Source organism: Calliopsis andreniformis, chromosome 5 (genome assembly GCF_051401765.1).
Source record: "Calliopsis andreniformis isolate RMS-2024a chromosome 5, iyCalAndr_principal, whole genome shotgun sequence".
NCBI classification, from domain to species: Eukaryota; Metazoa; Arthropoda; class Insecta; order Hymenoptera; family Andrenidae; genus Calliopsis; species Calliopsis andreniformis.
The window spans coordinates 775,991-799,193 of record NC_135066.1 but is presented as its reverse complement, the minus strand read 5'-3'; the positions used below and the strand labels follow the sequence as shown (position 1 = coordinate 799,193).

At 40.9% G+C, this 23,203-nt stretch overlaps 1 protein-coding gene across 5 annotated transcripts in view; it reads left to right on the top strand.

The window, feature by feature from the left end:
- The window catches only part of LOC143179064 (kin of IRRE-like protein 3), a 91,282-nt gene that overhangs the window by 59,067 nt on the left and 9,012 nt on the right, over nucleotides 1–23,203 (top strand). For 3 of the 5 annotated variants that reach the window (XR_013001892.1, XM_076378064.1, XM_076378066.1), the window contains exons 8-9: nucleotides 4,017–4,158; nucleotides 21,052–21,182. The exons of 1 other annotated variant lie outside the window; for it this stretch is intronic. Coding sequence is in view for 3 of the 4 variants with exons in the window: in XM_076378064.1 (XP_076234179.1) it covers nucleotides 4,017–4,158; nucleotides 21,052–21,182 (273 nt within the window). In the remaining variant the exon portion in view is untranslated. The remainder of the gene's footprint in view (nucleotides 1–4,016; nucleotides 4,159–21,051; nucleotides 21,183–23,203) is intronic. One more of the 5 variants, XM_076378065.1, reaches the window with a different exon arrangement.

The following is a 23,203-nucleotide window of genomic DNA, read 5'->3' as shown; positions in this document are numbered from 1 at the left end:
CAATTACCTTATTTTATGGTAAAGACAAGAAAAATATTTACAAAGGACGCGCGCGCTCTGACGATTTTAGCATTTGTTCAGTAAAAAATTCCTCATCATATGAAGGCTTGAGAGGGTGATTTAACGACGAAAAGGGACTGTCGAACAATGAAGAAAATATGTAAGGATAAAATGAAAATTAATGGGAGAATGAATATTTCCCGTACGATTCACGATTTATTTAAAGGTTCGAAAAAATTAATATCAAATGTCAGGGCAGCATCGATGTGTATAGAAAACGCAAGAGTTCCTGGATGATTTATCGTCGTGTCGATGTTACCAGTACGACTGGATTAATAGTTTCATGGAAACGACAGACAGCTTGATAATAATTTATCGGACGCATCCATGTAATTGCTATCGAACCGTCTGGGAACATCTGGATTGATAACAGGATCATCAGTAACCGTCACTGGGTTCACGCGTATAATGATGTTCAAGCAAGTGCAACACGGAAATGAACGTTTTGCATGGACAACTGTCAGTTAACATTCCGTACAGACAATCTGCGATTAGGACGATTAATAATCTATGAGAATAATGGCGGTGCTGAAACGTCTGGGACAGGCAACGAAAACCACCGTTTCGAATCAAAGCAAAATCTTTGCGGGAAGGACTGCGATGTAGCATTTAATAATTGTTAGGACGACAGAGAGGAACGTTGACAACTTGGGAACGCATACATGTTAGTGGATTGAAATGAAACCGCTGATGCTGCGCAGGCGGAAACAAAACCACACCTTTGTGTAGGCAGGTGCATTTCAGTCGAATGGTCCCAACTCGGAAGCAAGTGGAAAGGGTGCTTCGAAAACACGGACTCGGATCAAAGAGTTAAATAACGTGGAATTAACGAGCGAAATTTCGAGTGACTGCGTGAATACGATTTTCGTTGATAATTTTGTTATAGGATCAAAGCGCTCTTGCGCCCCATCTAGTTGAAATTATAGACGTAAAACTTCCACTACCTATTCAAATTAGGAAGATCTAGAAACTGATAACGTCAAGCAGAAACTTGCAAGGGTGCAATAGCGAAAATGGAAGAAACTGAAGTCATAACAGATTCATTTCTAACCAGAGAAAAAGATGCACGAAGAAAAGACGAAGCGATAGAAATATGCTTATGACAGAAAATTCTCAAGATTTGTATAGAGCATTTGAGTGGTAGTCGACGCCTTCCGATATAATAGGTAAATTAAGAAATCGATTTCGGTATAATTCCCTGATATGGATAGGTAGGGCAAAAAGTAGATGTCCTATGTGGAAGCGGCTTTGTGTTCGAGAAGAAAGCAGGAAAGAAACGCGAGCGAAGGAAAAGGGCCGGGAAAGATGAACGAAACGCGACGATCTCGATGGTCGTACCGTTTTTACCGCGGGACAGATACGAGACAGCGTGAGAGAACACGACTGGGACATATAATCTAGCTCGTGCAGGCGCTTTAATTCTCGCTAGAATATTTTGTCAGCTTCTTTTTGGGAAATTTCAACCCGCCGACGGGCTAATTTTCATAGGATACAAAGAAAAAAATAGAAACGAACGGAGATCTATCCGCTGGCGAGAGCTGCTTGCTCTCCTCTCCCCCTCTCAAAACCTCATCCGCGACAGGATTCGGTATTCGAAAATTCCCTGAAGGTAGAAACGCGGCTCTAGATTTATCTCCGAGGACCGATTTTCGAGTAATATCGCGGCACAGCTGGCTTTCCCCCTGCTTCTATGCTTTAAGTTCGAATTTGTCGCAATTTCGTGTATTATTAGTTTCCTGGATTTTATCGCGGCTAGTTATTAACCGACAGAAGTTTTATCGCGCATCGACCGTCCACCGCTTCTAAAAATTGCTATCGAAAATTACGACCGACTGACTGCTACGCTTCCGCCTTCCACTTTTACTCCTTGCATATTTATCTACTCGACGAAACTATGACGAGCATGTTTAGTGTACAAGATGGCTGCAGAGGATACATTTCAGTAGAACATAGAATTTACCGAGTATTGGAGGAAACGCGATACCTTGTTCCTGATCTGTAAACGTACTCGCTACGATATCAAAAGCAGCAGGTTGCTTGAGAAACCTGAACAACGTGAAATTTATGCGTCGATGGTAGTGTAGGTGGTAGGTATCTAGAATCGCTACGCCGATAGAATACTTTGCCCACTTTACGTCCTCTACTATCAGGAAAGTAAGGGGAAGTTAATCCCAGTCCTTTTAGCTTACCACGTGAACGTGGCACAAAGGGATTGCGCGCTACATAAATTACGCCTGGTTTCTGCTTCGTTTCTCATTCTGAAACCAGCACTCGTCTTTTGCCCTGCCACGCGAACCCCGTACTCGCGATAATCCTTGCTGCAACCAGGAGGATTCGTCTCTTCTAGTAGATCATTTCGGCACGCAAAATTCGCCAGAGAGTGCTCAACAAAAAAGACTAAGTTTTAAGGTAACGTGAAAAAATAGCGACATTTAGGGGCAACAACATCGGAGAAGACAGACTGTTCGTTAGAGAAATCTATCGATTTTCATAGAAATGGAGAGAGTGCAGGCTGTGAATGACGGTACACGCTACGTTGCACAACGCCACGACGAACGATGCGTTTTAAGCAGCGAACCGCTAAGCTCTTTCAATTTCAACCAATTGGGACTAGATTATAAGCTTTTTGAATTAATGAATTCGCCCAACGCACAAGCTCTCTCTTCATTACGGATCGCTGAAATTTCAACAATCCACCACCGGTTGCGAATTTATCATAAACAAAGAAACAATATTGGCACAGCTCCAATGAAATTAACGCCAATAAAACGCAGTGCTCGTACATTGAATATTCATATTTATGTCTTTCTTTTGAAATTATATTTCAGCTACGTAATACGGTAACGAGGATAATATAGTATTTTGTATGCCACAAATTTGAAATTTCGAAAATATCAAGAGAGGAACCAACGCTGTTGAGTACCGAGTGTTTCCGAAAGAACAAGCTTGAACAAAGTTGTTTGAATTTCAGAAACGTAGCAGCGATGGGGATCTATCGGGGATTTGATTTTAATTTCGCGGAATTGCACTCGTCTAGGTGACCCGCTTTTTCCACGAACTTCTCATACTGTTGCTTCTGCTGAGGAAGAAAAATCACAACTGAAAAAAGCGAAGGAATGAACAAAAGAAGATGGAAGATCGCAAAGAAAGTAAAGACACAGTGTGTACGGTATGCGCTCATATATTTTTCATACTCGAATCTACATGAATAACGATACTGAAATTTCGACCGAGCTGCCGCCATAAATTCGCCAGGGAAACGTTTCGGCTCGTTTTCGAGAGAATTCGGAATTCCTCCCCCATCGCAACCCAGTGTCGCACGTTCCCGTTCGATATGCCGGTGACCGCTTTGGTCGATGCAACATTTAGATTTCAAATTCTACGATTCTTCGACGTTTCTCGCCAAATGTAGCGAATCGCAATCTTTCCCTCTCAGCGTTCCGTTTCCATCCATTCCGCTGTTCCTCTTCCTCTTTCAACTATTCATTCTTATAAAAACCTGAATTTCGACAGAGCAATATAAACAAATGTTTTAGATTTAACGCAAAGTCCAGTAAAATTAAACATAAACTAAAAACACACAGAAAACAAAAAATTTGATTGGGAAAGAACCTCACTGGAGGGACATTGGTTCTGATGAAAATTTAATTTTGAAATTCAGTGCAATTTCATAATTTGTCACTGCAATTTATCACATGGGATCTAATTGGCAAAAAGGACAGGATTTGCAACGTCATGCTCATTTCACGCTAATTTAAGCGATCATTCAACAATTAATTGTATTGAAATTTTACATGTGCTCAAGAGTAAAATGAACGTTCAAATGTCGTACATGCATATATACGTAACGTATTCTGTGCACCTAGTGTACCTACGTACATGAAGCGTTCGAAGGCAAGCACGATGCGCCTGTCACACGTCTATCTACAATACACGTATATCGGGATCTCGATCAGTTTCAGGAGGACGGGACAAGCATAAGTGTTCTGCAATGGACACCATCGATCGAAGACGAAGGAAAGTTTCTCGTGTGTCGAGCAACGAATCCAAAATTGCAGGAGGCTGGAATCGAAGAACGATGGAAGCTCAAAGTACACTGTAAGTATGTAAACTAGAATAATTATTACTCGATCGTCGCAAATACGTAGAAAAATGATAGAAAATTCAATTATCTCGACACACTCAGGAAAAACATCACGAACGTTGGTCAGAACAATACGGTCATAGCACGAGATCGGAATTTCGTGATCGGAAGCTTTCGGGTCCTCTCTACGTTTTCAGAGGAAAATAATACGACATGCCGGATGGGAAAATCCTCCCTTTCGACTGAAAATAGGGTTATTGCTTCACGCGAGATACTTTATCGTGATGTTAATTGCGAAAAGGCTGGGATACTCCCTCTAGTATGTAACATAGGTAGGCACAAATTGCGGGATCCTGTTTTACGATCGTGTCGTTCATAATTCTAAAAGTCAGATAATATATGGAGCGTTTGAAATATTAAACAAATACATGCTATGTTACAATCGAGAACCAGATTTTGACAATCTCCCAGAAAAAAAGAAGAAAATAAAAGTAGCTGTTTCGAGATGGTAAAAATTGAAAGAACAAACAACTCGATAAGACGTATCCTCATCACGACACGAGTAGGATGCGGAACCATCTGGAGCGACCATAATTTATTCAGTGACACTTCATTCGGCGGTGATCAGATCGTTGACAAGCGCAGATGTACTTGATTCCACAGTGACAAAGACGCTCTGCCGTTTCATCACGACTCCTAACATGACGATTCGACACTTCCGCACGGATCATATGACTCCTGGTTGATTTGATTCCGATGAATTTCTCTAGCGTAGTACGATCATGCACGCCGCTCAGCGGCGTGAACGGCAGCGTTACTACGAAATTACGTGCCAGCCACAATCTGTCCTGCCAACGTTTACCTGCATAACGTAAGCCAGAAACGTCTGCTAGTTGGATACAGATACGAGCTATCGTTATCCGTTTATTTACGACTGCGTGTCTGATCGGCCACTCGATGCATCCGCTATTATCGTTGCTTCCGGTGCATGCATATATGCGGGAATTTGGCATTAGTCCGATGGATAATCGCAGCCTGCGAAGCTTCCAGGAATCTCCACAGGAATCACGAACAAGACTACCAAACAATGGCAATGAGAACACAAACACAATAACAACAGAAATCCTACTAAAAGCATTGAACAGAATTAATTCTGCAAGGCAGACTCGTGGAATGTAATTAAGCCTTGATGAATAAATGGGTACTCACAAAATGTGCAGGGACGTATCGACTTTATTACCCATTATCCACGCAGCAGTGGTTTAAGGATCTGTTCCGATACACCTTGTGCTCTTGTAACAAGCCTATTTCATGGTCAAAGGGAACGGAACGACGTTAACCTTCCTACGATAATAAACTTTGAACGTACTCTACCAGGAGTCGTTATTCCGATTCAATAGCGATCCCCTATGGATTGTCTCGCGGCGAAGAATCAATTCGGATGTGAAATGGTGGTCACAGTTGGAATAATCTCGCAATGGCGCTGTGAGTTAACAGGTCAATTAAATTTCAAATACCTTCCATTGAATGGGGTGTGAGCGTTAGACCCTAAGATTGAAGCTAGTAAGCGTCTAGAATGCTGATAGAAATAAGAATAATTCGATTCGTTACGCGTCACCTGATTCCTTAATCAGCGATGCCAGTGATATTCTGAGCAGACCTGTGAATAGTTTCCAACTTATTTACGCTCTATAGCTGAAGGGTGTGTTGGTAATATGTACCCCGTTCTTTAAAACCGCGTAAACGCTCGAATAAAATTTCACGTTTCGGGGAGAATAAACGGAGGGCAGTACTCGTAAATACAAGCAGGAATTCGCTTGCATATGTAAATATCGTTAGCGCTAGCTAGCAGCCTCTGCGGACAGAAAAAAATGAAAGAAAGGTCGTCGCATAAATCGTTTCCATATTTTAGCATAATCCAGTGGCGTGAGGAGGATGCGCGGTTCGTAAAATTGAGTGTTTTGTCCAGAAAACAACTGGCTGTTATTGTTATAAAGTGGCCCATAGCTGTACAGTTTAGCCTAGCTAACGATGCGCAGACGTATCTGTCAACGTCAACCTCGAGCTGTCAGTGGTAACGATACGTGCTTCATCAGACACGACTCACATCGGCGACCCCCAGGTCGGCTTGTTTCGTTCGTGACGCCAAGCCGCGCGCCGCGCCGCGTCGCGTCGCCCAGCACGCTCTAACGATCGGAAAGCCTCGTCGAGGATTACACGAACGAGGCACACAACAGCACCACGGAAAAAAGAAATGTGCTAACTCAGACCTCTTCCAATATGGCGTTCCAATATGCTGTTGGAACGTGGGAAATTAATTGCGTGCGCTCATTCGCTCCTCTCGCCTGCTCTCTATTGCACACGCGGGATTCGATTGACCAAGCAATTTAAACGGATCTCGAATTCCCAAGGAAAGCAAAACAACCTTGTCGTCGAGTCTTCATGACGCACCAAGATTCAAAGCGCAAGAATCCCTGTGAAGAAGGGTCTCGGTTCTCCAGTCTGGGATCGACTCGCGTCTCACTGGCTCTGCAAAGATCCGTGGTCAAGAAATCGGCTCGCTCTATACGGTGAAAGGAAGCCTGTAATTGGTGGTAGATAGAAAAGGAGAATGGATCAATGGCACCGGTCGTGTCCTGTGGTTAACGATCTGTTCGGTCGTCGCACGAAAACCGTTGTTCCGAGTGGAATGCGAGGCATAGCGTGTGTTCATTTGCCGGAAAGCTATTTCCTATCTTCCATTACCGAACGGCACCACGACACATATTCGTGTGGGTACGGAAGCACGCGTAGATGCGCTCTTTCTCGTGCATGTGCACAATCGAGTCGCCACTACGTTCTCGCATCCGTGTCAGAATACGTCGACACGTCCGAGGACGTCTACCCTCTCGCAGGCAAAACAGAGAAAACGCGACAAACGTTTCGTCAGCGGATGTGGATTAATACGCCCGTTCGAATTCTTTTCGCAATGAATATTTACCGGAAGCTTGTCTGTGTGGAACTTGAAAGAGGCGTGTGTGAAGTTGGAAGAGACAGGAGGGAGGAACGGACAAAAGGAAAATGATTTCTGGACGGTCAACTACGAAGCGAATGGTAGGATCCCTGGTAGGCAACCGTTCCACAAATCACTGGGTACGCGATAAACGTTCACCGTCGGTTTTACTCGGTTATTTATCGCGGTGTGCGGCTAAAGGCCAAGAGCAGTTACAACCCCACAGTTGCATACTTGCGCAGATTACTCGAATATCGGTTTGTGTCCTCTACCTTTATCTTCTTCGTTCTTCCACTCTGCTACGACCATCCACCATCCTGATGGCCGAAAACATCCAGTTAACGAACTGTTAAAAAAACGACTCAGCGTTGCAGATTTTGATCATACGGTTTAAAACCGCTAATAACAATTTCTACTTCCCCCAGCAAACAGGCTGCAGATACGCTGCTGCTCGCTAATTATGCCAGATCTGTTTGCACTATAGACAAAGTTTCGAAACGCGTCTCTCCGAAATTGTGAAGTCAAGTCAGCACCGCACAATCCACCCAGGGAGTAATACAATGTAATACACTAAAGAGATACGAGTCTTGTTGGATTTAATCAGTATCTACGACATAACTGTGAGACAAAAACAAGGGGCATAAGTACTCGATGCAAGCTTCGAAAGGAGTTTCTCCTTCTGGACTATGGACAACTATTATTCACTTGCTCGTTGTCTATTCGCGTCTACGAAAAGTGGATCAAGCTTCGACATTTGACATAAGTAAATATACGAATTGTACATTCGATTTATGAATGCCTAGTCTTTTTTTCGAGTGGAGCTTTGCACAAAACAAGATGCATTGCTAAGAGATCGTACACAGAACTAAAGTTAACGCTTAAAAGAAGTTGGAACTAGCAATAAATCGACGACCCACCTCAAATCTATCGCTTCACTTTAAGTTCATTCAACTCAGATTGAGAGAAGATAAATCGAAGAATCATCAAATCGATCCAACAAATGGAAAAGTTTTGATTGACGCGATACGACGCGACGCATCACAAACGATACGATCGCAACGTGGGCAACCGATCAGGCATTAGAATGATGTGGCTGTCATTTGATAACTGTCAGCCGATAACATTTCCCGATAAAATGTAGAATTTGTGAGAGAGATTGACAGCAGACGCGACGGAAAATGTTCGTAATTCGTAATACTGCTGCATAACATGACAGACTCATTGAAGCGTGCTTTACAACGTCATACAAGTTTGATTGGTTGCGCAAACTTGGACAAGTCGTAACTTTCGGATTACTCTGAAACCTACACATTGTCCAAACTAAGGTTCTTCAATTATATCCAATTCGAAACGTGCAGATACATTTAATACTGAAGAATGAAATAGGGATCCGCATTCGAATTGGATAGATCGATGGATTACCCTAATGAACGCGATTTCTAACGACAGTACAATTAATGAATGTTCCAAGGATCAATCGTGGATGTCCTTTTTGCTTTTCCTACAAAAACGATTTCTCCGTCGTCTACGATTACACGTATTTCGGGACGCTTCGTCTAAGAAAAAAGGATCATCGTGGAAAAGAAGTAGGTAGGACGTCACCATGTAATCGAAAAATGTACGTGGCGGCTCGTTCGTCCGTAAAATTGTAGATCCTCTTCCATCCAACGTTCCGCGATGCTGCTTCTCCGTGAGAAAAGAACATCCAGCTACCACCTGGAAAACTATGCTCTTCCGAACGACTTTCGCGACAACTTTCCTGCCCAAGTTTACGATCTTTCGCGATTTCCGGCTACACCTCGCGAACATACTGAAACGTAAAACGAATTTTCCATGGATCGAGTTTTTCACGCCTCCTCGAACTTGCAATCCTCTCATCCACTCAACCCTCCTCGTTTCCCTGATATCACTTTTATTTCTAATAAATCCAGGTGTATTTGCGAAACCAGCAAATATTATATTCTTTCCATTTATGGAGAAGAAGCTATTAAACTTGAAATCGCGATGATGGAAGCGGAAAGCGTTCTTCGGAGTTGACACGGAGCACGCGTTGACTACCGACTTGCAATCATTGCTCGCTAAGCGCCCGATTGCTCTACGTAAAAGAAAACTACCTCTTGTACCCAACGAAATTTACGAGGCGCGACGTCCCCGTTGTTATCATCGTCATCGCTAATAATTATTCACCGTGGCAGCCAATGTATCATCGTTTCGAATTAAGCTCGGCTTAAATATACCGTCCATCATGCGGAGACGATTTACCGCCAGTAACGGTCGCACGCTTAATTCTACTCTAAATTTTAATCCTCCATGCACATCGTTTATTACCGATCGCACAGAACTTCCAAAAACCTGAAAATCAATTTCATCGTCTCAACGACGCCGGCTATTCGTCTCTGTTTCCTGTTGCTACGTCAAACTTCGTTAAATTTGCAAAATAAACCGGTTTTTGAGTAACGTGCGAGCGAAATCAATCGGTGCACGGAATAATTTGTAAAGCAATCCGCGAGAAACCAAATCCCGATCTAAAAGAAATAGTATATGAACAGTCCAGAGGCACAATTAAAATCTGACAAAAAATATTTCGATTCCTGTCACCTCTGCCCTAATTCATCATAAATGAAGAGCTCATAATAAAAACAGTCCTTGTCAAATTTCACAATTTTTGAATAAAAACATATTCTGTTCCTGGTCAGGAACAAAATTTAAAATATAATGAAACCAAACCCATCAAAATGGGTACGCAATATGTGTTCCGACTCTGATGAATATTTAATCGATTGAATGGAAATTAAAAATGCAGTACTATTTGCGCCTTCTTAGGAAAAAAAAATGAAAAGTAACAAGAATCATTTTTGTTGAATTGTTCAATTACGCAAACCGATTCTATCCAATAGTTTAAAGATCTACTTCGTATTTTCGTGTCTCTCTACCACATTTCTGACCTCTTACGTGTCTAATCGTGTGTTTAATATAAACCTTAACCGATATGACAAATCGTTATTATAGAAGAAATACTGATCGATTTGGAAGGAAATTGAAAAGGTTAAAGTGTAAAACAAACAGCGGTCACAAAAAGTGGTCGAGGATGTTTTGAGGGAGGAGATCGCGAGAGAAATCATGGAGGAACGTTGTACCACAACTGCATCGTTACACAGTGTACGGTCACAGTTGGGGTTTCCACCCCGAACAACTCTCTAAGTGCTAGCATTTTAATCAAAAACCACCTCCACTTGTCGCTCCACCATTTTCTTCCTCCTTTCTTCTCCCATGCAGTTGCAACTTGGGAAGGCCTGATTACGCGGCAAGAAAGAATATGCTTGTCGGAGAGCAAAATCTCACGCGTTTAACCACTGCGTTCACAATCGTTAACGTTACGAAATTGTTCAGAACCGTTTTTTACCAAGGGAACGAGCTTTTTCGTGGATACCTGTTAAAGCAAGTCGACCATGACACGACAGGATTTTGCTGTTTAACCCGGAAATCGTGGAAGCATGAGGGCAAACGGAGACGTCGAAACTTAGGTCGCGCGACACGCTCGGAATGAAAACCACTCGAACCAATGAATTTTTAATTTTCCGACGAGCGAAAGCGCGCGACCATCTTAAGAGTCAACACTGCAAAGTAATTTCGACTAAGTCCATAATTTCCTCGACTATTGTTACCATCTTATAAGTTATCCTAAAGCATTCGAAAACTCATTCAACAGTAGTTTCTGTGTCACCGCTCTGAAAACGCTGCATAGCCCCTCAGCCAAAATATACAAATATATAATTATAATTCATGGTAAATGGCGACCAACGTTATAAACCATTTCAGATAAGAACGACATGGCGAAATGAATAAAATACAAGCTTTCGGCAAAACTGATTTCGCGAGATGACAGATTCTACTACAGTCTGTCCCAAAATTGCTAATTGAGGGACCATAAATGCAAATTCGTTGGTGCAATAACGATGATGGCTGTGTTCTCACGAAAATATTGCACCGAAATTCGAAGCGATCGCTACCGTCGCTCATCAATCACGTTTATCACCGCTGCGTTCTGATTTTCTTTTCTCTCACCAGTTTTTCATTATTGACAATAACGCGTTGAACGAATGCTGGCCGACAAGAAATCAATAAAGGAACAAGCGACGAGGAAACGAAAGATAATATACATATGTACACGATTGCGAATTTTTTTGCGGCTTCAAATGATTTTTTTTCACACCATCCAGAAAATGAATTCATGCACTCGTTCTTAACAATCTTGTCTTTCCTTACCTTTAGATGCCCCACAAGAGTTTTCCCGTTCCAGATTGACAGTTCTCCATAACGTCTATTTTCTATCATCCACTTTTAGCTGCTATGTTATCATCGAATTTTCATCTCGCTGCTGTGTAGAAAGAAAGTTGCAGGGACCAGCCACCCAAAATCGCTTGATCCTTCACCCTGCAAGGAATCGTCAAACAATGTATCGACAAAAATAACGATAAGCGAGTAATACCAGAGTACGACTGGTATAAAGTTTCTTAGAGCGTGATAACGCAACCAACGATTACAAGAACGAACTCGAGAAAGGAAACGACGTCGGGAGTCGCGAAACGAGGAAAAGAACGCGAAGGGAAAAGAGAAGCATTGTAGATTCTTTTTAATATTTAATAAAGTTCCCGCTCGTAGTCGCGAAAGACGTAACGAGATGAAAAGGGACGGAGTGGAGGCAGGAGGGCGAAGGCAAAAGCCGACATTTTCTCTTAGGAAAACCGAGACCCCATCCGGTCGTTACCTCCGTCCCGGTGACTTACGTGTTGGAATGCTAGCTACTGCTACTGATGCTAAATTGGACGCGAAAGTTAGCAGTAACAAATAACTTCGAACGTGAGAACAACGGAATCCATCTTTTGCACGAGCTGGAGGTTATAATAAACGCAAACGAGCGAAAAATACTTTATCGATTTGGGACACAAATATCACGGTTCGAGGAAATGTGTCATATACGCCAAGAATAGGTACATAGAAGTCGGTATACGTGAAAATATAATGCATGATTGTAACGTGTCTTTGTTAAAATTCAGTGCAGGGTTAACAAAGTAGTAGTAATTCTTCTGATAAGCGAAATATGACTCTTATCTCGATAAAATTTGGCCACCAGTGCTCCATACTCTATAGCAACGCTCTGTTGTTCTACACTCCAAAGCAACTTAAAGCTTTCTCAGTAAATATTTAACTCGACACTGCGCCAAGTTGACCGGTTCATTCCAAGTATAATCATTGCTAAAAAGTCGAGGCAAAATAGCGTTTGAAGCCTTAATCCTTTGACCGGAGAATTTTCTTCGCGACGTTCGAGTTAGACCATTTCACTTGTTTTCTTTCTCAAGATATTTAACCGTATGCAAAACGCAGCTGTGAAGATCGATTGCTAACGAAAATGAAACAGCACCTGCGTGCGGGTACCTACCTACATGTTCCTAATCGAAGAACAATCGTTGAATGCATAACAATATGGTCAACATGTCGTGAAACGCCAGAAGGCAAACGGTTCTTGTAACATATAGGTACGTGAACGCGTTACAGTATTTTCATGCATATTCATTGTAATGCGTATTTGCGGGCGCGCTAGTTAACCAAGTGTAGGTGAACGGTTACGATTGCAAGTAGCAGTGATGAACGAGAAAGCAGAGTTCCCATTTAAGGAGAAACTGTGCTAGTCTGACTACGAAGGATTCCCGAATCAAGGGAGTCGGAAACGGATCGGAAGAGAGTAGCTAAAACTGGAGGGGTGCGAGTTTCTCGAAATATATTACAGAGACCAAGCTGAGCGGTGACTTTCAGCCACGACAAATTTCCTCAACGTTCCTTTCCCTCTCCACGCTGTTTATCCCCTTTCTCCGTGTATCTGAACTGCCTCGATCATGAGGAGCATTCGATACTCCTTAAAAAACTAACCGAACATTTTGGATAAAGCATTTGCCTTCGTATTCGGACTTCGATTACATCACCGACAAATTTTTACCCATACAATACCATATTGTGCCATAAGCTGTCATAAAAATTTCTCTTTTATTTAGAACAGAAAAATTTCATTGGCAACGATATATAATAATTGTTTTGAAAACGCTGTAAACTTCAATCAACGCAATGTGTAAATCAATACATGTTAGATAAACAATCCAAAAATACGAAAATAGTATGCACGATAGCTTGTATTGTTCGAATAAACACGAGGTGCAAATAAATAAACAACGATACTTCATATTTGAAAACATTACGAATTCTGGGTAGAATTATGGGTAAATCGCGAGAAACAGAATTAATAAATTCCAGTAAATTTTGAATCCTGTCTGTTGATAAGTCCGAAAAATGAAACGGCTCATTTAGTCGAGTAACTTCAGACACCAACAACCGTGAAAACTAGAAACGTAGGAGTGGAAAACAAAGCTAAAATTTTTACACAGCGATAAAAACGAAGAACAAAGTTTCTACGTACCCAGCGTGTCTATTAGAGAGAGTTAGACTAGCCGTTTCAACGCTGTATAGTGGAGGTTGCATAAAAACGCTCGTTTCACAGTTCTTTAATAACTCACATTGTTAATAAACTTCGAAAATGTTCAAAGACGTGTCTAATGGCAAGGCAACAAATCGAGATACAAGTACACATTCTTTTTTCAACTTAAATTACATTTCCAAGTAAATTTGAAGAAAAATTTAATAAATATCGAGGTCAGAATAATAACATTATTACTGCTTCCTTCTATTAAGTAAGTGTCCTGCATGAATTTATGAGCTGATAGCTATTATATCGGTGCTTGGAAGAGTAAGAAATGAGAAAAAGTTGGACAACTCGAGAGGTTGTTTTTGCTGCCACTTCATCTTCTCTGGATCAAACTTGGGACGATAGATGGCAAAAAAGTATCCGGCCTTTGAAATGTCGAGGAACTCTTGGAAACTCTGACAGTTCTGACAAACGGAATCAACCGGTAAATTCAGAGAATTCGATACAGCCATTCCATGCGAACATCCGGGGGAACGAAACTCTATTTTATGTTCAGTGACAAGCATAGAAAGCATCGTAAAAAATGTTATTGCTATCACGCTATCCAGGAAGCCGCGAACGACAAATTCAGTCATTCCACAATGGAAATTCTAACCCCCCCAGATTCGAATGGTCCTTCCCAAGTACGAATCTGAGAATCAACTTTTTTCGTTTCACCCAAACTCAATCTTCAATGAATATTTCAACGAGTATTTCGAACAATAATAAATGAACGTCAAATCATTGCACTGCGAAGCTCAATAGTAGAACTTTTTACCATTTTTCAATTCATTCACTTCCATAAATCTTTGGAGTGGCAATGGTAAAGCCATTCACGTTCCCGTAACGAATACTCTAACGTTTTTTGTTCCTTAATGAAAATGTACAGAGTCGTAAAGGATAATACTCTTTTCGTGGAGAAAAGAATTTATTTAGACGATTGGGATATTGATCGTAAAGCATATGATTGCAATTTGTCTCTCAAGTTTCTTTACAAAAGTGAAGCTTCTTTATTTTTTCAATTATTTAGCAGTAGCAACGATCGATGCCTACAACGCAAGCCACCCATGTTCACAACCATCTACCTCCATCCCTTCGTTCTCTCCACTCTTTACCATGCACTACCGTTCGCCTCCACCATCGAGTAGCAACGGTGCGTGGTGTTGCTGTCCGCAAAGCTAGAAGGCCTTCGCCTCTTTGACAGTAATCCAATCATTTAATCAACATGTTTTCTAGCCACGTCACATATTTTTGCGAAAGCTCCTACGTTCCATTCTGATCAATGATTTCCCCACGAATAGCGGATAGAAGAAGAGAACGTGTACAGCAGCTTATTTAATTGCTCGTCAGCGTTAAACGAAAAGGAAAAAATACAAGGAGAAACTCTGTAGGAAGACAAGAGCTAAGAGCAGTATGATGAAGTTTACGGGGTATAACTTCCGAGAATGAATGTAATATGTGGCAGTGCTTTAATAAATGTTAAACATTAATGAATCTCGTAAGAAGCATAAAGCGCATCCACTATCATTCCGCTGGATGTTCTTGGAGAAAAAGGGGACTCGACAGGTGGTGCAATCACGGAGATTCTCTTGTCAGCAAGTAAAATTACGAGGCTTTTACGAGGGATCTGATACACTGTTTAAAAGTAACAAGATCATTGAAGCAGCTTTTAAATTTCATAATACGATCTGAGAGAATCTACTAACATAGATTCTATTAATAGTTGATGGAGTTGCGCTAAATGCGCTGCACTTTTCGTTTCTGACAGTCTATTACAGGCAAGGTATTATTATATCACAGTTAAAAACACGGATTTCGAAAAATTCATCTGCAGTATCGAGAACAACGATTCGAATTTTTCGGTAAAATTTTCGCAACGATAAAATCCACAAAAGCTGACAACTTATATTTCGAATCGCATATCGGGAACATGTATTCGGGCAAATCACAATTGTATTACAAGTGCGTTCGGATTAGCAACCGATAAACCCAAAACTCATTCAGGGCGATATGAATTCAAAACCTGACACCGAAATAATCAAAAAGAATGTGGGTTGAATTTCTTTTTATTAGAACTAATTTGTTTTGGAAAATGAACTTAGTGGAAGACGCGAAAGATCAACTTCAATCAACTAGTGAAGAAGTATCAGTAACAACATCTTTGATACTAAATTCTGAATCGATCGAGCGAGGAAGCTTGAATTAACCAATACACGAGTCGTAGACGATGTCTATCGAATATTTGCCCTGTAAGATTAGCTGGGTTCTGGAAATCTGTTAGCGAGCTTGCCAATTTTGCGGTTAAAACCTGCTAATACGACAACTTCATAGTATCGATATTTACGATAGAGTGATCAATTTCGAAATATGTAGTTACCAAGATCATTGATTTACGAATGACAGAGGCAAGAATGTAGCCGACATAACTCGGTCGAGTTATTTACTTATTGGATAAAAACTTAACGGGTGAGTAGAGAGCGAAAAACAATAGATTTAATGAGATCGTCAAAATCCATCATGTACATAGAATCTGTCTCTACGATTATGAAAATTGATCATCTATGCCGAAATATTTTACTGACCTGAATCTATTCAATGTCTCGACAGGAAGAATACAACTACTCGACCTCTTTCGCTAACGTAGTTGAGTATTTCCTGCGTGGTCTTCTGTTTCTACTTTAAGTCTGACTATAGTCAGACATAACTACTGTCAAATGCACAAGTTTAGCCTCGCTACTATAAATACCTCGTTATTCTTTTCTTGATGTGTCTATTTTTATATAATGAAAATCAGCGTAACTATTTAACTCGAAAACTAATCGATAGAAGATGAGCCAAAACCACTGACTGACATCGTCTAGTCTCCAAGAATGAGAATGTCGTTTACGAATGGTAAACCGTAGCATTGTCTTCGTACGTTGAAAAGCCATTATAAACTCCCATTATTCGCACAGCTAAATGGCTTCGTTTCGAATCCTACCGCTATCTGACGAATCGATAGCTACGAAATACCATCGAGGAAATTCCACGTTCCCCGAATCGTTAAGCAGCGTTCGCTTTGATCGGCCATATTTTAAATTTCCTCTCTGTCAATTTAATAGATATAAGCGTAGGTACATTACATAATCGAAAATGTGCATTTAATTAAAATGCATACTATCGCTATCACTAGCGTCGACTTTTTTTTAACACTTTTTTCTGTGGTTTCAGTAATTCCTGCAATCTAATTGCCTAGACTAAAAGAAATTTTAGTGGAGAGGAGGCTAATTCCATTCGTTTCGAAATGATGCAAGAGTTTTGGTGGAGTTACGTATACATATTTGAATGCGCGGAATGAATGATGGTGAAACATTAGATATTAGTCGTTCATAAAGTATAAGTTATGACCAGCAGTGCTCTAATGTATCCATAATTCTGTATAGTGCTAGGATATTTCCAATATTAAATTTCTTTCATTCAAGATTAGCTGATTATCAGCAGAATATCTCGTGTCGTGGTTGGCTGCTGTGCCAATGTTTCTCAAGAATCAAAGGAAAATCCGATGAATCTGCAGGACACGTACATACATTCGTGAACCGCGCAGAGCCACGTATTCCTGATCGGATTGCGCGTATCCCATCGACTAGCCTTTTCGAAAATTTCACAAAGCACACCAGGGCGCTGATATCAATCGGGTTCATCGCGCGATGAGACAACCAAGCAGCCAGTAGAATGCCGCTCGATGATATCAAGTCGATCCATTGGCGCACGCTGCAGAATTCATATCGCGAAGTGGCTCCTCGTACAGGCCGATTGTTCGAGACCCCTTTGTTCGTCCATTTCCTTCCGGTTTGCTTTTTTCATTTTCTCCTTCCGCTCAATCGCAATCTCGATCCCTTCTTTTCTCAGTGTCCTCACTGTTATAGTTAACGACTCGAAACGAATAAGATATTTTTCACCTTTTTCCACAGAGAAAAAATATGAAATATATGAAATACCAAGCCAGTGGTCCATGTTCATATAACTACTGTCAGTAACTAGGACGATTAGAATATCTACAAAACTGTGTACGTAGAATAATCTATCGCATGAACTGTTTCCAAACTTATCCCAGCGTGTATATGCCCAGAATGCCTCTTCGAGTCTCTCTCGATGACACTGTACTCATTGTTTATGTTTCGAAAGCTAAGGGAGCAAAACTGTGCCAACCACGAATATTGGAAACTCCCATGTGTATCCCGTTTCAAACTTTGGATTACGCGTATACGTGTAGCAATTCCGTCTGGCATTGTTCGATGCATCGATCTGTCTGCGGTATTCAGGGTTTAACCGTCGTTCTCTTAAGATGCACTTTTCTCGCTTCCGTCACTTCCTCCTTATAGCCTTTCTTCTCACTTGCTTTCCTCTCAAGTTTCCCTTCCGTGTCCTCTTTATCGGAGGGTTGCTTTTTAAAACGTGGGCTTCGTCGAATAGAATTCATCCGGCAACAACCAACCTCCAGGATTTCTGTAAGGTGTTGGAACGAATAATGGCTACGCTTTGGCTGCCAAACTTCTCCTTGTGTCGGTCGTTTGCAATAAAGCATCGTCTTTGCTCCCTGTCACTGATTTCCGATACCTTGCCGATAAAGTTCAACGATACCGAAGTCGCAGAACGTGGGAGGGTCGCTTGGCGTCGAAATCGCAAAGAATTTCAATGGTGCTTAAGGTTAAATGCACAAATACTTGAAATACTCGAGTCTGAAACAGAAGTTTCTGGTTTACGCGGAGCATTTTCTTCTTCTATAGATTTAAATACTCCAAAATTTCAACAAATGTTCTTATTGTTAAAGCAAAACCTTTTCATACTTTTGTTTCGATAAATTCAATTTTGTATTATATTTGGTACATATATTTTCCGTCCACACAGCTTGGTATCTACTTGATGCAACGAAAAACAATGAGAATGTGCTCCAGTAAAATCACTTTTCCGCCAACGGGAAATGTTTTCGCAGAAACTTCGGCAAATGCACCGAGTTTCATACCGATAAATTGTAGTTTTGAAAAAAGAGACGTAAATGTGCACGTATCCAAACATACAAACGGTAGATATCTCGCACGCGCGTACGTTATTGCCGAGGAATTGTTCGCAAGCGCGAAACGGTATTGCGGATTTCAAATTTTCAAAAGCATTCACAGTTTACTGAATTGCACGCCCTGCGAAAAGCTTTCATCAATACGCATAATCGTACAGAAATAAAACATGCTGTACGGTTTAACGCAACGACTATGTTGCATCGATTGAGTCCGAATAATTCTCTCTCATCCTTTATATTTAAAACCAACTATTTTACAAAACTATTATTAATAGTCTACATAAAGGGTATAATCTTAAAAGATCTCCAGTTCGTGATGTACATGCTATTTTATCCGTTCCTTATTTTAATTTTTGGAAAAATGAAACGTAACAGCAATGGAATATTCGTGAACGAAAATGTAAACCGATTTTAACATTATTCTCTGCATATTCATCATTATCGCTTTGTAAAACGTAAAATTACTGTTTCACCATTCTCGAATCGCGAGAATACATAGGGTGGTCACTGACTAGAAATAACCACGGAAGCGGAAAACTCAGACTCGCGTCGTTTGTTCTTTAATTACGCGTGTTATTAAGGAACAACCAAACTTGTTGGACTAATTTTTTTCGTTCATCTAACAAGCAGACCCTTGGTACACGAGTATATTCTCTCGTTCGCGTAGGATGCGCAAAGTTATTTTGAAAAGGTGAGCTGGAAATGAAAATGAACTCTAGCCGTTGACGAATAATTGAACGAGGCGTGTACATTGCCAACTTTAGTAACTTTTAAGGTAAACGCAGAATGTGTCGTTGGACAGACATTCGCAAATGAATATCTTTCTCTGCTTTAATTGAGAAAGATCCGCATAGTCGATTTGTATCTAGACAACCTAGAAAATACGGGATACAAAACAGGTCGCGTTTTTATGTACCTTATTATACATTCGGCCCTATGCGAGCCATCACGTGGAGATTGACCCAGAAACTGTGGTATACAATAACAACTCTGTTCATTAAAATGCAGAGTGTTTCCTAAATGTTTGGCCAAACTTTATCCATGTATTCTATCGATCGCACTTCTGAGAGTGTTTCCATTCCAAGTTGTAGTCTACGAAAGTCGACCATCGAAGTCCTTATACAAAGAGACAATTGATGAATCCGATAAGACTTCCATCACGTTATATGTGCGTGCGTCAAGTAAACATACACTGCTGATCAAAAGTTTCGAATTACATTTTACGTTAACTCCTCTGTTGACCCCATCATTCAAGTAACAATACCTATGCGAGGTTAGATACTCGTGAAGATTAGCTAAGGGTTTAAACGCATGATTGTACATTAGACAGAGCTTGAGTGTAGAAGTGGCTCGGTTATACGCAGCTGCACATCTTCCTTGAATTCGAACGTGCCGCTAGAATTACTGCACTCGAGTACATATTGTGTCTTGCCACATGCACGCGTTCATATCGCACGATAAATGCATGCAAAGCGATCTTTTATCGTATTTCATGATTAAATCAATTGCCAAAACATCAGACGCATTGGTCACCTACTATTAATAGTCTCGATACATTCTCGAATCGGTTCCATATTTTATTGTTTAATGAGCTATTTCATTGTAAAACGAACACGAAGAAGAACGATGTAAATTTACGATGTCTGCATGGTTATAAAAAACTCTTGTTTTGATAATAATTTTCCGCATATTGAAAGATTGGGTGAAAGAACTGTGGTACAACCAAACTGCAAATAAAAGGGAAGTACTTACGAATGAGCGCGAGCTGTTTTAATAAACAGTTTCAAACGTCCTTTCTATTTTCTTATCGCAACTACCCGAGTAATTGAGTTCTTCAGCTAAGATACATACGAGCACGCGCACCAAGTATAGTAGGGTAGACGAAAGTCAATAGCGACTTTCGTACGGCAAGGAATTAAGGAGGATAAACAGCTTCCCGTTAATTCAAGCGTGACGTTATTAACTACGGATCGTTTCCCCTTTCGATTCTCTCCAATTCCTTCTCCTCCCTCTGATGATGCAATTCAACGTTTGTCCATTCCCGTTTTGTACCAGCGAAAATGCAAATTTGATTAAGCAAGGGGCACTAATATCCGGATATTATTGTCCCACGGCCTCGATGAGTTTTCAATTCATAAATAACCTACCAGCCTCGACGTTCGTGCGATATAAATTCTTGGCTGTTACGGTTATTGGATCAATTTTATTAAATTGCGTTTGCCCTGGCATATCTGTGATAACAGCTACGTAGAATAAGAAAAAGTTAGGGTAACAAGTTTCATGCATTACCTTTCAAACGCGGAATAAAATATTGATCTTGTTCTAACATTTACGTTCCTATTTTTTAGTTGCCCCTATTGTCACTCTGAAGATGGGTTCGTCCTTCAATCCGAAGAACATCAAGGAGGGCGACAACGTGTACTTCGAGTGCAACGTTAGGGCAAATCCTAGGGCTTACAAATTGACATGGTTCCACGAGGTATGACAAGCTAACTACCATCTGACTAAACGGTTCCTTTCGTGTCGCGATCGCGAAGAAAAAGAAGACACTGAGATGTTGCGTTAAAAAGAAAAACTGATTCTTGCGATTGGAGAGTAGACATCAGTCATGCTGCTTCATGTTTGTGCACAAAGTCGAGCATAAATTTCGATGGGGGTTACGGGGTAAAACATAAGTAATACTGAACTTTCGCGAACAGTTGCGCTACTGAACTCGTTCTTTGCGTCTCGTCGTGCTAAAAAATAGGCAGAAAAACTCGTAGCTCGCATCTGGAAAGCTGGGGCGTTATCTTCGGTCACTCGAGGATCGTCGAGTTAAGCCTCTTAAGAGGGATTATGCTTTCCATCATTTTCTTCGCCGGTCAAAGCTCTCCCAAGGGGTTGGCGAAATCCTAGAAACGTCGCGCTGACTGACCTGCTCTCTTTCTCTCTTCTCGCGCTCCTACAACATCTCTTTTTCCTTGCAACAAGCTTTCGAATACGAGACACCAGTTTCGGTAGCCTCTCGTAAACTCGTGTGCAACTAATGCTACCAGTAGTTCCGTGAACCATGGCTAAATAATATATCGGAAAAGAATGTCAATACTGCAAGGATCATTGAACAATCTAATTGACTTTCCTTTAGATGTTTTGAAAGCTTTCGAGAAAAGGACCAAACATTCTGACGCGAACGAAACGGCAAACGTCGGTAATTTCTTCCACGGAAATTGCGTTGTACAAGTCACACGAGCGACAAGAATACGATAGAATGACCTCTCAGAATACCTAAATAGATTCTGTGTATTGTTAATCCTACCAAAAAAGCAAGTGAAATTTAGCGAATTATTTTACGTAAAAATTTCGTATCACGAAACCACTTTCTAAATATGTAGAGACCATTCTTTATTCTAAAACGCAAAAATTCCTGTATGCATATCCATACATTTTTAATTCTATGATATACGCGTTCCTTAATTAACGCTGGCGCGCTAATGGTAAAAATTACGATCAAATGAACCTGGATAATCGAAAGTTCGTGAAATCGGATAAAAGAGGGAAAAAGTTTTAATAATGGGACGCCTTCTCTTTCCAAGGAATATGATTCAGCGGAGGGCCGATGAAAAAAGTCCGAGAGAAATTCGACGAATAAGTAACAGAGTTTAAAAGTCTCAGGAAAAAGTTTTCGTCAGAGGAAAACTCTCGAGGAAAGGAAGGATAATTTCAAATGTCTCCGAGCATTCAGCCCTCGTGCATTTGGAAGAGCAAGAGCGCGCGCGTTCGTGTGCACTGTGTCGAAATTATTGTAAATTTACGAGCTCCAGTTGTCACTTCCCGTCCATTCGATGTCCTTCCACCACTTCGCGCCCTCCGAAAACCAAACCAATAAATTGCCCACGAATCACCGCGCAGGACTGGTTTACCAATCCGTAAAAATGTTCGCGTAAAAACGTCCGTACGATGAAAATTCCTCGATGAATGGATGAAATGTATTCATCTCAGTCATGGAAATATTGTAAAAACATTTAGGTATTTGCGAAAATAATACTAAGATTTTCACGAAAAACTCGTACAAATTAGCAACACAATCCTAAAGAAAAGGAAAATATGAACTTTCCCAATTTCAGTCGCTCAAAAGCTGATTACAAAAGTTCGAATTATTAGTTGCTTGAAATTTCGATAGATTATAACTCCATTCGTCAAGACTACATTATCAAGGCAATGGTTATATTGGAAGTGATATCACGGATTCTGCACGCAAATGGTAAATTTACGCGCGGACACGCGAGCGGACGGAGCTCGAGCGTGGATTAGTCTAGAGGTATCGTTTCGAGAGGAAATTAAAAAGGGAGAAAGATGGACAGAATTGGATGTGACGCACGTATGCGTACTTCCCCAGTGACATATTCAGCAGCAGATAACCTCGCACTGTGACATGCGGTTGAAACTAAATCCATCGGACGTGTTACATGAAGCTAGCCTTTCCACGGATTTACCTACGTGTTTCTGGATGATGCTCATCAT